The 16,255-nt window shown below is 36.6% G+C and overlaps 1 protein-coding gene across 1 annotated transcript in view; it reads right to left on the bottom strand.

Moving 5' to 3' along the window:
* gpat2 (glycerol-3-phosphate acyltransferase 2, mitochondrial) overlaps window positions 1-16,255 on the bottom strand; it is a 97,577-nt gene that overhangs the window by 21,361 nt on the left and 59,961 nt on the right. Inside the window, exons 2-6 of the mRNA XM_067520151.1 lie at window positions 5,837-5,941; window positions 1,728-1,838; window positions 1,357-1,427; window positions 1,143-1,253; window positions 599-721 (exon numbers count right to left, since the gene is read on the bottom strand). Coding sequence (XP_067376252.1) covers window positions 599-721; window positions 1,143-1,253; window positions 1,357-1,427; window positions 1,728-1,838; window positions 5,837-5,908 — 488 coding nt within the window. The 5' untranslated portion in view covers window positions 5,909-5,941. The remainder of the gene's footprint in view (window positions 1-598; window positions 722-1,142; window positions 1,254-1,356; window positions 1,428-1,727; window positions 1,839-5,836; window positions 5,942-16,255) is intronic.

The raw sequence follows: 16,255 nt of genomic DNA on the forward strand, positions 1-16,255 counted from the left end.
ATTTTTTTCTCCATGGCAACTAACTCTTGAGTGTGGTAGTACTTAAAAGACAAGACTGGCAGTACTCTGTAGTTTCGTCATTGTTCACTAATCTCATGAAGATTAAAGCCAAAAGTCCGTTTCTCAAAAGTTCCAACTTTGCCAGCCTGTCAGTTCCTTACAGCTCCAAGCCCATCTCTTTCTATTAAAGGGGGAAAGCAATAAAATGGGTCAAGAATTTAAATCTAATTTGAAGAAAACTCTTAAATGTGAGAGGGATTTTGAGCTGCAGACTTGGTTTTGTACATTACCTCAAATTAGCTACAGTGACCATGTACATCGCAATAAAAAAATAGCATCAATACAGTGCTCCAATGTAACTCACTCCTGTGTTTAACTAGTAGTTGTTGGCCTGGTGGCTCAATCCGACAGAGCATCATATATTATATATAATATATATTGTAATATATATATATATATAAAAACTTTAAGAAAAGTCATTTAGTCAAGTTAAGAAAAGTGCTTGTTTTGATGTTTCAAACTGTTGATAATATACAAAATACTGAATATCAACAGCCTTATTTGTTAAGCAGTAGTATCAAATGTATCAAACACAAACCGTAGGAGACCAGAGGAGATGCAGGTTTTAATAAGGGGGAGGTAGGGTGAAAGGCGGTTGAGCTTCTCCTGACTGTCTCCTCCCTCAGGTGCTTGGGGCTCTGCTGTGAGCCCCTCCTTCACACTGAAACACATGACAGCTGGGTTAACTCAACACAAGGCCTCATTTGTGCAATGCACAGATTAACACCCCCCTTCCAGTAAGTCAACAACACTACCCCCCCGAGTAAAGAGGTTACATAAAGGTTAAACTCAATTACGCTGGAGGAGAAGAAAACAACAGATAGAAACAAAAGACTCTGTGACAGAGACAGGCAAAGTGTGACGAAAATCCCAAGGTATCCCATTCCTCTTCATTCACCCTGCACAGTCTCCATGACAGCCTTATTTTCTGTATCTTTCTTTGTGTCTCTTATCGCTTCTCCTTTCTCTTTCCCTCTCTCCAGAACTGAGGGAGTGCGATCATTTCAGTATCTCTGTCTATCATTTATTTACTCTCCACTGGCATCTCTACTCCTCTACTCCTTTTCTTTCCTCTCAGGTACCTGCTGCTCTGACAGACTCTCTCCAGTCTGTTGCTAACAGGACTTGCGTAAACCTTGCACCCACTCACAAACAGCAAGCAGCACACCCTCCGAACCAACCAGCCTCGATACCTGTGATAGAAAACACAACGCAGAGGCAGAATATAAGCACAATGGAGTGTGCTGGAATTGAAAAATGGTTTATTTGTCTAAATAATGTGGACACAGTCATTACCTAGTGTGTGTCTCGTTGACATTTAGAAGGTTGTGGAAACCAAGAAAAGAGATTTTTCCAGGTTTCTTGCACTACACAATGACAAAAGACGCAAAGTCAGACAGTTTACGAAGGTGTCAGCATCAACCAGAACTTATCTTATTCAGCGTAAAAAGACACATCACTGAAGGAGGTCATAAAGTTATTGTCAATTAGAGCAAAGTCACATCACTATATAGAAATTAGTATGGACATACACCGATCAGCCAAAAAATTTAAAATTGCACAGATAGACTTAATGCTGTGGCTAATCACTGTAACACTCTTGTTTATTAGTTTCACTCTGTAGTTTTCCTTTTCTCTCCCCTCCCTCTGACCATCCTCACACTCACCAGACTGTCCGGGGTGCACTGGTGGCAGCATCGGCCCACAAATGGCCTGAACTTTCCCAGAGAGGAAGGTACAGTGTTTAGCTTTTTTTTGATCTTCAAATCCCATGACAACTAAGAAAAGAATGAAAAACACACATACCTATTAACTGCAAACACACTGAAATTACACTCTTATGTAGTTTAATACAACAGTCATTTAATAAATCTTAACTTTACCATAAAGGCTATAAAGTTTAGTTTTTATTAAAACAGTTTGAAAGTGTGGATCCAATATGGTAAATTTGAAGACTGTAGTTTGGTTGCTCTTGTATTTATTTTACTTAAGATTTTCTCCCCCCCAATTATATTTATGAGGCTAAACTAAATAACATACACAACCCTCTGTAAAACACAACAACAATAAAGCTAAAGACAGCTTCCTAAATGGCCAAACAGAATCAATTGAACCAACACCTCTCTAACACACAATCAATATAACCTTCATAAAGAAGGATTTGTTGCAGGACTTGGGCTGTTCCTAAAAGCTCCACATACTCAAGTGCTTTTTAAACAATGTTAATAGAAAAACACATTATATAGTGTTACTTCTAATATAAACCCAAGCACACAAAGGCAAATTACATTTCCACTTACAACACGAAGTGAGGAAATATTTATTACAACTACCATCTGAAGTTGACGGCACAGAAAAATATGTAATTAGCTCTTTAATTAGTTTGGCGCTTAGCATCTGTCACACACCAGTCACACAAAGGTTTTTAAAATCATTGATTGTTGATCATTTCTTTCGACTGTTCCTTTCCGGTTGGGATTAAGCCACCTTTTGTTTCTTTGGTTTTAGTACTGCATAAAACTGTCAACATTGTTTATATGTGACCTAATGTTACTCAGCTTAAGGGGCTATGCAAAAACACTTTGGTGCTGCACCTAAGATTTTATGTAGTAGGTAAAAGCTGTAATAGGTTGTCATGCTTTTTTTATATATATATATATATATATATATACACACACACACACAGATTTACAGTAGCAACATTACTGCAGCACATGTAAACATGTGTCCGGTGTCCAGTAAGCAAACAGTCTGATATGTTGATAAATAATGGAGTCAGTAAAAAGTTGTCACTGTCACCAAGTTGCGTTTGATTTCAACTGTTCTTTGAAAAGTACTGGTAAATTACATAGTAAATAAAAAAACTAATAAATAAAAAAACAGCTCTCTGATTTACAGCAGTTTCACTGCTTTGATTCTTTGCTCTTAATTAAATTCTTTGTTTATAATTCTTGTGTTGTTTTGATTTTGGATCCACAGGAGCATGCAATAACTTGCCGTGCAGTAAATATTAATACAGGCCCGATATGAGATCCTGTATCAGCCATAAACAGCTCATGCACTTAAGCAAAGACAGTGTACTGTATAAGAAACGACAAGAAATCCTGTAGCAGGATGACTGCTGGTTGGTTATAATGTTACTTTTGTTATGATACAAAAAAACTGATACAATGGCCATTAATTATTATACAGTGTGTGTTTGGGCTGCTGTGAAGTGTTAGACAAAATGAGCTAATAAATCTTCTAAAATGAATGTCACTTTCTCCTGGTTGAATAATAATGATGTATTCCAGAAAATAGAGCTATAGACTGAATTCCTTGCCAAGAAAGGTCAATTTAAAAACTAAATATGAATATAATGACAAAACTTAAAATAAACTATCAATAATTAGTCCTAAATCAGAAGAGGGTGTAAATAAGAAAAGGGTTGGACTTGGTAAATGGTAGAAGTGGACTTGATAAGAAATAAACTCGTGCACTTTGGTGACAGGAAAAAAACACAGGAGGATACCACTTGTCTCTGAAGGACCACTCTAGTAAATTGGATGTGCTTACAATTAGTAGTGACGACAGGACAATTACTACACCTTCCACAAAAAAACTGTTGTACCTTCAGTTAGTCATGCAATAAATCTCAAACATTTGCATTGGAATCATTTTAGTGAAGGATCTTTTAATCACAGGTATGAACAGGAGGAACATTTAAAGCAATAAAACACATTTTTAATGATTATGTGCCGCTATCTATCTATTAAGTGAACCTTTTTTTTCTAGCAAAGAATGTCATGAGCACCTAATGAAGACAGACATTAGCTGTGTTTACATGGACCAAAATAACTGGAACAAAACTCTGATCAGAATAAAAATGCATCATTCTGATATAGATTTACTGATCTAGCTATTGGACAGCTCGCTTCACAATGACTGCATGCTGCCCTATGGCTGCAAAAAAAGCCTAAATCAGCCACCTTCCACCGCCATGACTGAAAGTGAGCATGAGGTGTGAAGGCCAGGACATGAAGGCCAAACCACTCCAATTTGGTCTTATCTGTACATAGGACATTGTTCCAGAAGTCTAGTGGTCTGTTCAGATACAGTTTTGTGAACCTTACTCCTGCTTTCAAGCTCTTTCATGTTCTTTACACGAAAGAGGCTTTATTTCTGCAACCCTACCAAACAGATCATATTTGTTTAGTCTTCTTCTAATTGGTATGCGAATGACTTTTGGGTGTAAGCTCTTAGGGTATTTGTCCTTCTCTGAGTCTTGCTCAGTCTGAATATGACTGTATGCTCCTTATGTGCATGTTTGCCCCATGTGGGGCTAAAATAGTTGCTGGGAGAAACTGAAACAAGTCAGCCAGGTTAGCCACTTGCCACACTGTTTTCAGCTTTCAGCCCAAGCTAACTAATCCCTTCCAACTTCTGTTCTTTACAAGGACAAGGAACAGGTACAATCTGTTCATTATATTAACCAATGCTCTCATTAAGGACTGTGGGGTGCTACAACCAATAGCCAATCACTTAGTGAATAGCAGGGTACAACTCACCATTCTATCTCAGGGCTTTCACAGAGCAACATTTAGAGAAAGAAAATAGATGATAAGGCAAATAATGTTATGTGGATGTTTTTTGGGATGTTATTGATAATTATAAGTAGATGATTTACATAAACCATGCACCACATTTTGGCAACATGAATCATACATTTTAGGCGCAGGTGAATAAAATATTTTTTGCCTGAAGGTGTGTATCATGGGTCTAAGTATAGGTGCCAAAAAATATTCTGAACAACTTTCTCAAAATCATGATTTGGTTCCATGTTATTAGCAATGTAATTACACAGTGTTTGTTATGCCTGGCCACTTCTTGTTCTTCTTGGCGTAGGTTTTTTGCAGAATGAGTGTGCTGCGCTGTGCTGCTGCCATGTCATCGGGTTTAGACTTGTCGTAGACAGTTAACTCCCAAGGCTTTTCAAATACCTCCTATTTAATGCTGTGGCTTGCAGATAGTAAAACCAAGTTAGTTCGTCTGTCTTTAACTGCAACCAATTTTCAACATAGCCCCAAGAATGGTCTTTTCAGTGCCAAGCTCCAAGTGAGGAAGAATGATCCACGCCTACCGATTAAATCTAACTTGTGTGGCATGATTGAATAAATTTGTAACTCTATATTTCATTTATTGTATTCTCTTTTTATGTTTTTATGTTATGTTCTTATACGTACATTTCCTACTCTGGCATGGCACATCTGGGACAAAAGAAATTTCCACTCAGGAATAAAACTGTTTCTGATTCTGATTTTGTCTCATGTCACTGCTTGTCCACTCATTTTTTTATTTTTAGCCATTAAGCACCTGCAAACTAGCTATGCTAGCCTAACTATTTTAATTGTTTTCTTTTTGGAAAGTGAGTGACATAGTTAATATTGTCAGCTTGCACATTGTTAAAAAACAATTGAGATGTTATCATAGACAATTTGAATTGCACACCCAAAATCGCACTCACATGTGCACATAAAGGTAATCCAGACTGGTTCAAACCCCACAAATTACATTTAATTGCAAATATTCAAATACCATTTCTCAAAATGTGTACAAATTAATTTAATGATGATTCGGTGTCCCTCACTTATGCATTCAATTTTGTGATTTTTAAACACCAAACAGAATTGGGCATATACGGTTATTCTCTGATGATTGTAAAGAACAAAGGGTATGAGATTTGTGCACATGGAGTAGGTGGGAGACTATGGGAGAGAGTTGTGTGCAGTGTTCTTACAGCCGGTCTATTCTGTTGAACTGGTCGAAGGATTGTGTCTTTGTTTATCCTGTCATTTTTCTCCTCCACCATGGTGAACCCCCCAGCTGATTTGTACCCAGAAATCTACAAAAGGAAAGATTATGGGGAAAAAAAGACTATGTTATATGAGGTCATGTAAAAATCACATATTCTCAACATTGTGTTTACATAATGAGAATTGTTTTCTGTGCACATGTGATTATGAGTGGGTAGTAATGAGGAGGTCTATGATACAAGATAAGACCAAGTTTTGAGAAGGGCTCAATTTCTTCAATTTAATACAATAAATACACATCCACTCACACACACACACACACAATCTCAGCGTGACACAAATTCATTTTGTCCTCTGGTCCTTGGCAGGGGAATGTTGGCAGTACTCACCGATCTATCACTCTGTGCCCATAGCTACAATTTCAACCATTTAACAGCACTTCTTTCCCCCCACCATCACTCTTAAATTCTTAACCTTCTTCTAATCCGTTTCACCTTAAATAAAAAAAAATTACATGTTTAGCTGTTGGTTTCCTATTGTTTACCGTTTTTTAAATGTGTGGCTAATTTTATTTTGCAAGTTTTGTGCTTAGTTCTGTATGCAGGTTAGAATAAAACAAGGACAGAAATGTCTTTAAGAGGTTAGAGATTGAGGGTATCTTTGCTTTGCGAGGTACAGGTGAAGCGGGGCAGACACTCACAAGTGGGCTATAAATCATTAAAAACAGGTACATAGCCATCAGCTGAAAAACAGCGGTTATGTAATTGATGCCCCTTGGTCTTGCAGACTTAAAAAACCAGTAAAGAGACTTGGTGACAGAGGTCAGAATGTATTATGATCAAACTTAAACAAGTTACCTAATTGATAGCATTGGCTGTGTTGGATCTCAAATGAGTAATCATCTGAGATTAAGGTAGCTTTAATACAGATCAAGTGTTTGCACAACCTCCAAAGAGAGCTATACTAGAAAAAAATGCCACAAACCCAAGAGAGCTTCCTTTAATTTCATGTAAAGCTTTGTTTCCACTACCAAAGTATGAAGATGTGACCTATTGTAATGTCATCCTGTGGCAATAACTGTCTTATAATGAATCTTTCTAAGGGTACACCCATCAAATTCAGGAGTCTCATTCGGTTCAATTTGTGACTCCTACCTTATACCTTTGTCTCTCACCTTAGTTGATCCCAATCTGCCCCATTAACTGTGCTAATTAAAACCTAAACCTTCCCTATGGGGAGATCCATTTCAGCTGGTTTAAGTTCCCACATTCATTACCAACTCCAGTGGGAATCAAGACACTGATAGGAGGTTCCCAGCACTCAGTGATGCTTTGCAGGTACAGAGGGTGATAGAGGAGATAAGGCAGCAAAACAGGGAGTAAAGGGTGTAAAACTGTTAAGTACACAGCCAGAATCATCAAAGGCTCTAATGGGGCTATACCCACTCCAAAGGGAATACAAGCCTACAGTTAGAAACAGCTGTATGGCAAAGCCAGTACCACTACAAACAAGAAGTTTTATACAGTATGCACACAGGCTTACCTGTTAACATACAACATAAGAATTTAACCACTTAACTACAAACATGATAAGAAATTAAATGTAGGCCTCAGATTCCTCCCTACAGTGGTCTAATTTATGCTTGCTTAGTTTTTTTCTGTTGTCAGAAGTTAATTGATCAATTAAAGTCTTTAATTAATATGCTGTATTTCGCTAATGTGAGAGTGCAGATTTAAGTGGGCCCATGATGAGAAAGGATTAAAAATCAGAAGCCATTAAAGCTGCCAGGTCAGATTAGATTGAAGATAATTTTAGAGCAGCAGTCAAAGCAATGTCGTTTGGAGCGTTCAAAACTATTCCCAAAACCATTCAGTGATTAGTGGGGGCTTTAAATGCACTTACCGTCTATTTGAAAAAGTGGAGAGTTAAGAACTGGATCAGATCAGAATTCTTTGTTAATCTATTTTTTGGCAACTTGGCTGACACACACACACGAACACATACACAGACACACACAAAGTGTACAGGAAACTTTTCTGTTATCTTTATCTACTTTTTGTTGGTACACAAGTGATATGCCAAGTTACTTATTGCTTGTTTTGAAGTAGCTACATACATGCATTAAAAAACTAGGCAGTACAGGCACACAATGTCAATACAATAGAGTAATCTTGAAGCCTGATATTGACAAGCTTTAAAAACCTGAACTGAAAAGACCAGCAGTACTGCTTTTGTTATCCAGACAAGAAGCAAAATGGAAATATTGTGCGGAATGCTATATAATCCATGTAAGACTGGCTTACACTACACATACATCATACATACAACTAAATGGATGACAAATAAATAAGGATGAAAATTTTCGTATGTGTGTATCTGATTAATAAACAAGGACACATGTTAGCTATTTAAAGCTAATATAGTGCAACAGAAATGTAGGATCATTGCCCACTCAGAATTTATTTGGAAAAACTCACCTGCTGCCGAGCTCAACCAAACTCCCACACTAGAGCCACAGCAAGACCTCATGCAGTAACTATTTCCATAAGATTGCTCTTTATTTTGTAAACAGCCCTGGCTGAAACACGACCTGCGTACAAATAAGCTTTTTCTATTTACTTGGTATAAATATCTTAAAAATTTTTGGTGAAGTTAAAACTAAAAGTTTCACTTTTCCTAGAAGTGAGCAAGTTGCTCTTTGATAACTGCAGGTATCATGGCCTGTTAATTGATCATCAAGGGTAATGCCCAGCGAAGAGCAATAATCTATATTTGGATATTTTCTGTCTGTGATAACACTCTTTGTACCTCTTTAAGCACAGTATACTCACCCAGAAAAAAGATAACCTTTCTATAAAATATTGGCAAGAATATAACATAATTAAAAGCCATTCAATAACAAAAAAGTACAATTTAGACCTGTGGTATCATTAAATGGCATCTGACAGGAATGGACATTATGAAATAAAATATTTAACTCCTTTCCATTTTCTCATCATCTCCATCTGTTTTCAAACATGAAAATTGGAGTATAAATCAGTGTTGGGAGGGAAAAAATTAAAAATAAAAATCACCATTAAAGTACAGGTTAACCGGAGAAACATTGACTACAACAAATGCTACAATAAAACAAATAATGTTCATATGAACCAAATCACAGCAGAAACAACCAGTCATCAAATCTTTGAAAACATTTATTTGTATTAATAATGTAAAAACAACTATTCACCTGGATGCGCCAGCTGTCTCCTTTTCAGTGCAAACACACACTAAAAATCAATGTGTAAATCAGTAGCTGCGTCATAGAGCCAGAGTATAATTGATTTTCAAAAACAAAAAGGAATTCATTACCTTTACTCCCTCTGCTCTAATCCTCCCTTTAGCATCATACAGTTTTTACTGTAGTAATCACATCGTCCTTTTTGTGAAAAGAATTGAGCTTTTGCACTGTGACAACATTTATGATGAGTTTATAATATAGCCATATTCTGGTACAGTGATAGCATATTTTAGCTGTGCCAAAACAAAGTTATTCAGTAAATTTACCTAAAGAGACGATAATGTGCCAGAGGATATATTTACAATTTTCCTTGTCAGTTCAACTACACTGCTCCTATCTGTTTACAAGAATGAAAAAAACAAATTTTCTTGCATGACAGAATTTGTGTTGACATTTACTTATTCTTTTGTGGATTAGTTTTTATACCTATATTGTGTTGATACAGTATTTGCTTTTGTTAAACAGTGTTTCATTTAAGGTTTCTGCACATCTGTGGCTCACGCACGTAGGTTTTTCAATTAATATTTTTGAACAGTCCTCCTCACAGGATGGTTTGGCTGTGCTTGACTGACAACTCCTCAACTTTCGTTAGTTTTGGTGTCACCTTTCAGGATTAGAAAATTCATACCACTGGATGTGTCAGTCAGGGTTGTGCGAGGAAAGACCTGCTTAAATGGGGTGCAGACAGCAAATGAGGCAGCAGGTGTGAAGTTAAACCTCTATCTGTAGTTAATCAAACAACAGCAGGTAAAAGAGATGCTGTGGTAAACTTCAATGTAAACCCAGCTTTATAGTGTTGGCAGAGACAGTACACTTTGGATCTAGTAACGTTATGTGTATTTATGTGTTTATTAGTCTGTATTGAGTGCAATGGTTTTGGTAATTGTGATATTTTCTTCACTTGTAACACAAAACCATTGATTTATATTAGCATAGGCTTTAAGTCATGGAAATGGCCATGCTCAGGTTACATCCCTATGACCTCACCTTGTCCTCACCTTCCCTGTTATCCACCTAACAAGCCTATTCAATCTGGAATATATGGCTGGGTCCCATAGACCACGTTCCCCTCAGGCTGAAGAAGCTGCTTGGATGTGTGGCGAACTAAGAAAAAAGGCCCAGCTGACATGAATTAACCTTCGGATACTTTCAGAAACGACTTATTGTTTCATATGATTTCACATATGGCTATGAGCACCTTTAAGGACAAGGGTGGATAAACCTTATATGATATGATATGATCTTTTTTTAATCCCCCATATACAAAGGTACACATACAGACAGAATTGGAGGGGGGGGAAGTGAGGCTTTCAATGTTCTTTCATGTAAACAACATTAAAGCATCCACAAAACTGTACAAGACACGGCTTAGGTAAAACAAGAGGGAGGAGAGGTAGACATGCTAGACATGCTTGAAAAAGAAATCAGATTGGTTTCGACTAACAGGATTTGATGATAATTACACTGATCGTTGTGTTTTTGACTAATAGGATCCGACGATAATTACACTGATCACTGAGCCATTTCTATTTGATAGCGTCAGGTAAAAAGGTTTCCATTTTCCACTGGATTCACAAAAAATAAGAGTACCAATTATGTATCAGATACCCATATTCTCTCCCTCTCTGCAACCTTTAACCAGGTTTTCATCTCTCCCTGACAGCCATGATGTTTTATTAACAACTGTGGGATACAAGACACCTCAGTCGAACTGTCGAACTGTAACAGATTGAGGTAAGGGGGAGAGGCGAGCAATGCTTCTCCTAAACTCTCAACACAAGTAAACATGCAAGCTGTGGGCCACAGAAACACCTTTACACTTAAGACTCAGATGCAATTAAATAAGTGCAAAAAATGCCAAAACTATTCGGGAAGAGAAAGAAACTGTGATCTGATGTTTGGTAAAAACATGGTTCTTTCTTACAGTTTAGATGCACTTTAAGAAGCCAGGCTGCTGAAGAAGAAGAAACTGATTTCGCCTCCACCTTGGACTTACTTTGGAAGCCTGGCTCACACATTTGATTAGCGCTGAACAAAAACTGAATCTAAAAAAATATTCATAGGGAAAATCAACTTTAGTCTTCTAGGAGTAACTGGTTTCAGTTGGATTATGGGCAGACTTTTATTTAAAAACAAGGCGGCATCTTTAATCATAATTAATGATGCCGCCTCATTCAGCCGTTCATTTGGAATGTGGATGTAAATTCAGCAGTAGAGTAAATCTGATTTCTGCCTCTGACTTATTTTGGCGCATAGATTTTAACTCTGTATTGACAGAAAATGCTGCTTTCTGACTTTTGTTTCTTTCCCAATTTTATTTTTTTGATTGTTCAGATTGCAGCAGAGTGACAGGGCAGGGGGAGAGAAAAAGAGAGAAAAGACACAAATAGTTGATCCATAACTGGAACTGCCTGTAATAAAAATAAAAGAATCTGACAAACGTAGTTTTAAAAACGAGGTGGTATCACACTGTTAATAAGTTCTTCCTCATTCAGTCAGCTGCGTCTTTCTGTCCATCTCTAGCCTTTTGTTATGCTTATTCCTGTTTGAAAAGGCTGATTAGAAAATTGGTTATGCCTATACATGGCAAGGAAATCAGCATTCTCCGCTAAAAATCTGTCAGATGGGGTAAATGGTCAAAAATTAATTTGTTCAAGTTGATTCAATACCAAAAAGTAAAATATTAATATCATCATTGCAAAAGTATCATCCCCTTTTTCCAAAAGAGAAAAATCATTCTAATTTTTTTTGGAGGGAGGGAGCAATATTGCAATGGCGATATGACATGCATTTTTAAAAAATAATTCTCTTCTTCATTTGGATCCTTACGTTACGTTGCGTGAATACTTTGCACTGATGTAATTGTTGGAGTTCTCCCACGTTATCTTTGCATTTATTGTTATTAGTCCACCCTACCAAATTCTAGTCAGGTCGATGTGCTACTACTTTTTTTATATTCAATTTTATCATTTTGAATTTTATTGAAGTCTTTGCAAGCTTTTATTTTAGAAAAGTGAGAATCATTTAACCTTTCCTCTTTTGATCAATTTCCAATAAAATCATGCTTTGGGCTAAAAATTTTCATTTGAACTTACCTATTAAAACCATTTTGATGTATGTCAGTTTCTAAATATCTTATATTTTCTGAGTTTTGCAAGTTTTAATTTTACATACATTTGGTGGAATTTCAACTATTGGTTTTTATTGCGAAATGTTTGGCTTGGCTAGAGTGTTGCATCACGCCAACATCTCATCTTTTGTAAACTTTTGTCTTTTTTTCTTGTCTCAGTCAAATTTCATCTTTTATAAACATCAAAGTGTAGATATATCAGATAATACTTCTTGTAAGACTGTATCATAATTCAAGGTATGTTTTGTGGAGTTTCTGTGATGACTCGGCATTTTCCTCATTCTTTTCTCCCCGTTGTTTCTGTTGAAAACATCTAACTCGCACACACTCACACAAAAACCCCAAGTCATATTTAAAAGTTTGCTCCTTTCATGTTTTTATAGCTACTGAAAGGGTAATATGAACATGTAAGCAATTCAAACACATGATTTAAAATCCTTCTGAGAAAAAGAGAAAAAAGCAACTTAATGAGGTCTCATGATCGCAACATTAACAGCAGATAAATCTAACACAATCAAGGCTGAGGGCTTTGTGGCTACATGTCAGAGTGAAAGAGGGAGACATGTGAGAGTCATTAGGGGGGCTCTTTGAGGAGCTTGTGGGCTGATGAGGGTGAATATTCAATCTGATTTCCCACTGCTCTCTCTCATTTTGTCTCCTGCTATGGGACTATGGTTAAAAGAATACAGTGGTGTCACTGTTTACCTTTTTGCCAAGTTCTATCACTTCTGTGCAAAGTGAAAAATACCAGAACATCCTCTAGGGCTAATTCTCAAAACAATGAACCATTTATTTGAGTCTTATGCAAACAAGACTGCACACAGCCTACTAAAGTCTGCCAAGTGATAAATTCTGATTTCAAACAGGCTTGCTGGAGATATTAATTGTCCTGGGAGCAAGGACGATCGCATGTTTGAGAAGCGGGGGGACTTAAAATACTTAAAAATATTACACATTAAAAGACAATACTTTTGACCTGGCTATAATGCAGATCTAAAAGCATCGGTCAAAAAGATTTGTAAAAACTATGCAAAGTCTCAAAGGTAATAATGTGTTTACTCTATTAATTCTATGTGTAAATATAGAAATATATCTAAATATTAAATATTGATATATATTATTTGTAGACTAGGGATTTGTAGACTACATATAGGAACATGCTCTCAGCCATGAATTATTTTATTAATCACAAAAATACATTTCAATACAAATAAAATTATTAGTATAAATTAAATGTTTCTATAACATTTCTATATAACATGCATATGAACAGCACAGAATTATTGTACAAAACACACATCTGGTCCACCAGCAGCAAAACAGCCTCAGAGCAACATTAGAGCTAACATTACCATCCATAACAATAGGTGTTCTTGAAGTTGAATGCCTCATCTTTACACCTCTAAACATGCAGATGTGTTTAAAAAATGTACCTTTCTGCCACAGTAATTTGGCACTTTTATTGGGACTGCTAGTCTTTTATGCCACAGAATGGCATGTGATTACCATATAATGTCTATAAGTAGCACCTTCCTTTCACTGAGCTGAGCACCATAAAATCTGGGGTCCATCATTAATTAAAAACAAGTAAAAAAAAATAAACAAAAAAAAAACTGAAATTACCAAGTAACTGATGTAACATTTAACAACGCAATACTTACACAGAATATGCATTCCTGTGCACATATTTTCCTTTCACAAGCATGTGTGTAATTTCTCCAACAAGACATTAATAACCTGGATGGTTACAGCTACAGGAAAGAAAAAAAAATCCAATATAAAGAATATTTCAAAGCTTAATAATGCTGACTACTACTTAGTAAAGAAATACTTCCCAGCACCTTGCAACACAATGTCAAAAGCATTCTGCAAGATTACCATACTGCTCTCACGCTATCCTTCTGTCCACATGTCTGGACATAAATATAGTTACATAGGACCCATATCTAGTGGCTGCGGCTGGAGAAACAGAAACACAACCTATAGGAAATCTTACGACCATCACATCACCTGTCACTTGTGCCACAACATAGCACAAATGTGTCTTTTCAGCACTGTAGCCAGGCCAACAAAGGGCCGTAGTTCTGTTGAGCTAGTATTCCTTAACTCGCAGCACCAATGACTTCATGGGTTTCTTTACATTGTAAATATTACAGGTCCTGCTTTTTGCCCATAGACCTAGCTGAATTAACTTTAACAATTGCCTTGTCAAAACTAACAACATATCTGTTACACCCTATCCCAACTAGACTGCTCAAAGATGTTTCACCCTTAATAGAAATGTTTATATTAGATTTGATCAACCTATCTTTAGTAATGGCTTACAACAAAGGCCTGTAACGTTGCTGTAATCAAACCCCTACTCAAATAATCGTGTCTTGACACAGGTGTTTAAGCCAATTACAGACCAATATCCAAGTCCTCTTTATTTCTGAAATCCTTGAAAAAGTAGTTGTAAAGCAATAATGTAATGACTTGTGCAGGGATAACTTGAAGATTTTCAGTCAGATTTAGAGTAGTAAAGAGCAGCACTGGTGAAAGTCATCAACAATCTTCTCTTGGCTTCAGATAACAGAATTGATAATGGTTTACATACACGTCCTGTTAGATGTTACAGCACTAACATCTATCAGGACGTGTTTTTGACACTACTGACCACAATTTTGTTTTTACAGAGACTAGAATGTGTCATTGGGATTAAACAAACGTCACTAGGTTGATTTAAACCTTATTTATCAGATAGATTCTAATTTGTTCATGTCAATGATTAATCTTCCATGCAAACACAAGTTAGTTATGGTGTTCTACAGTGCTCTGTCTTTTCAGTTTATATGTGTACTATGCAGATGACACCCAGCTATATATGAAAACCAGATGAAACAAATCAATTAGTCAAATTTGAAACAACTGTTGCAAACATTCAGCTTTTAATAATATTAATAATTTAATCCCAGCTGGCAGACTGGTGGAGGAAGAAGTGCAGTGACAAAATAAACAAGAAAAGAAGCCGTTGATTTATAAACTGCACCAATTGTGAATTTCTCAAACATAGACTCAGGCCACTTTATGTTAGTTCAAGTTGTATTCAAATGTGGACACAAGCCAGCCCCGGAAACTGGTCGCTTGCTCTCTGGCAGAGATATCCGCATAAAAAACACACTATCAGTCCTGTGATGAAAAATAACATCCTTGAGCCTCGAAGACCCAGACCCATACCGGGTCTTGCAGTGCAGATCTCAGTGGGCTGAAAACATCAGGTAAAATGTATAGACTGAGATTAGATAAACTGGTATACTCAAACTTAGTGCATGTTCAGGTCAGATCTGCAGTTTTAGAGGCCGGCATGTGAACTGAACACACTTTAAAGCTGAACTGAACACACTTTAAAGCTGATTGATTGCTGGTTATGGTTCTTTCATGGAACAAGTTGCTTATGACAGGGTGACTGAAACAGTAATGTAATCTCATCAGGACACATATTAAAGAGACACAATCTGTAGGAAATCTTATGCCCATTACATTATCTGACAAATTCAACATAAACAGGGTTATGAAAGCAGCTTTGTGATAGATCAGATTTAAATCTGGTTTTCACAAAGAAGTTGTTAATGTATCCACAGACACTGGGATTCAGGACTGTGGACGAGGAAAACACTTTTGTAACGCCTGGTGGTAAGACAAACTGCAGGTTGGATTTGATGAGCCTTTTTCTTAATTAAACACACTGCATTCCTGATGGAATGCCACCAGTAGGGTACCACAGACATGCCACACACAAAATAGATGACACTTTCAATGCCTAAATCTGTAGAATCGTTGGTACTTGAAAATTTGGCGTTACGATGTTTACAAGGAAATCCAGTTAAAATGCTTTCAAAAAGTCTAAACGGCCAAACAGAATAGTTTAAATTTCAACTTTTTTTAAAAAGTTCTTTTTCTATGTGGTAACAACATACTTTTTTCCACCTTCTATGTGTAGAAGTGGATAACTGA

Source organism: Channa argus, chromosome 11 (genome assembly GCF_033026475.1).
Source record: "Channa argus isolate prfri chromosome 11, Channa argus male v1.0, whole genome shotgun sequence".
NCBI classification, from domain to species: domain Eukaryota; kingdom Metazoa; phylum Chordata; class Actinopteri; order Anabantiformes; family Channidae; genus Channa; species Channa argus.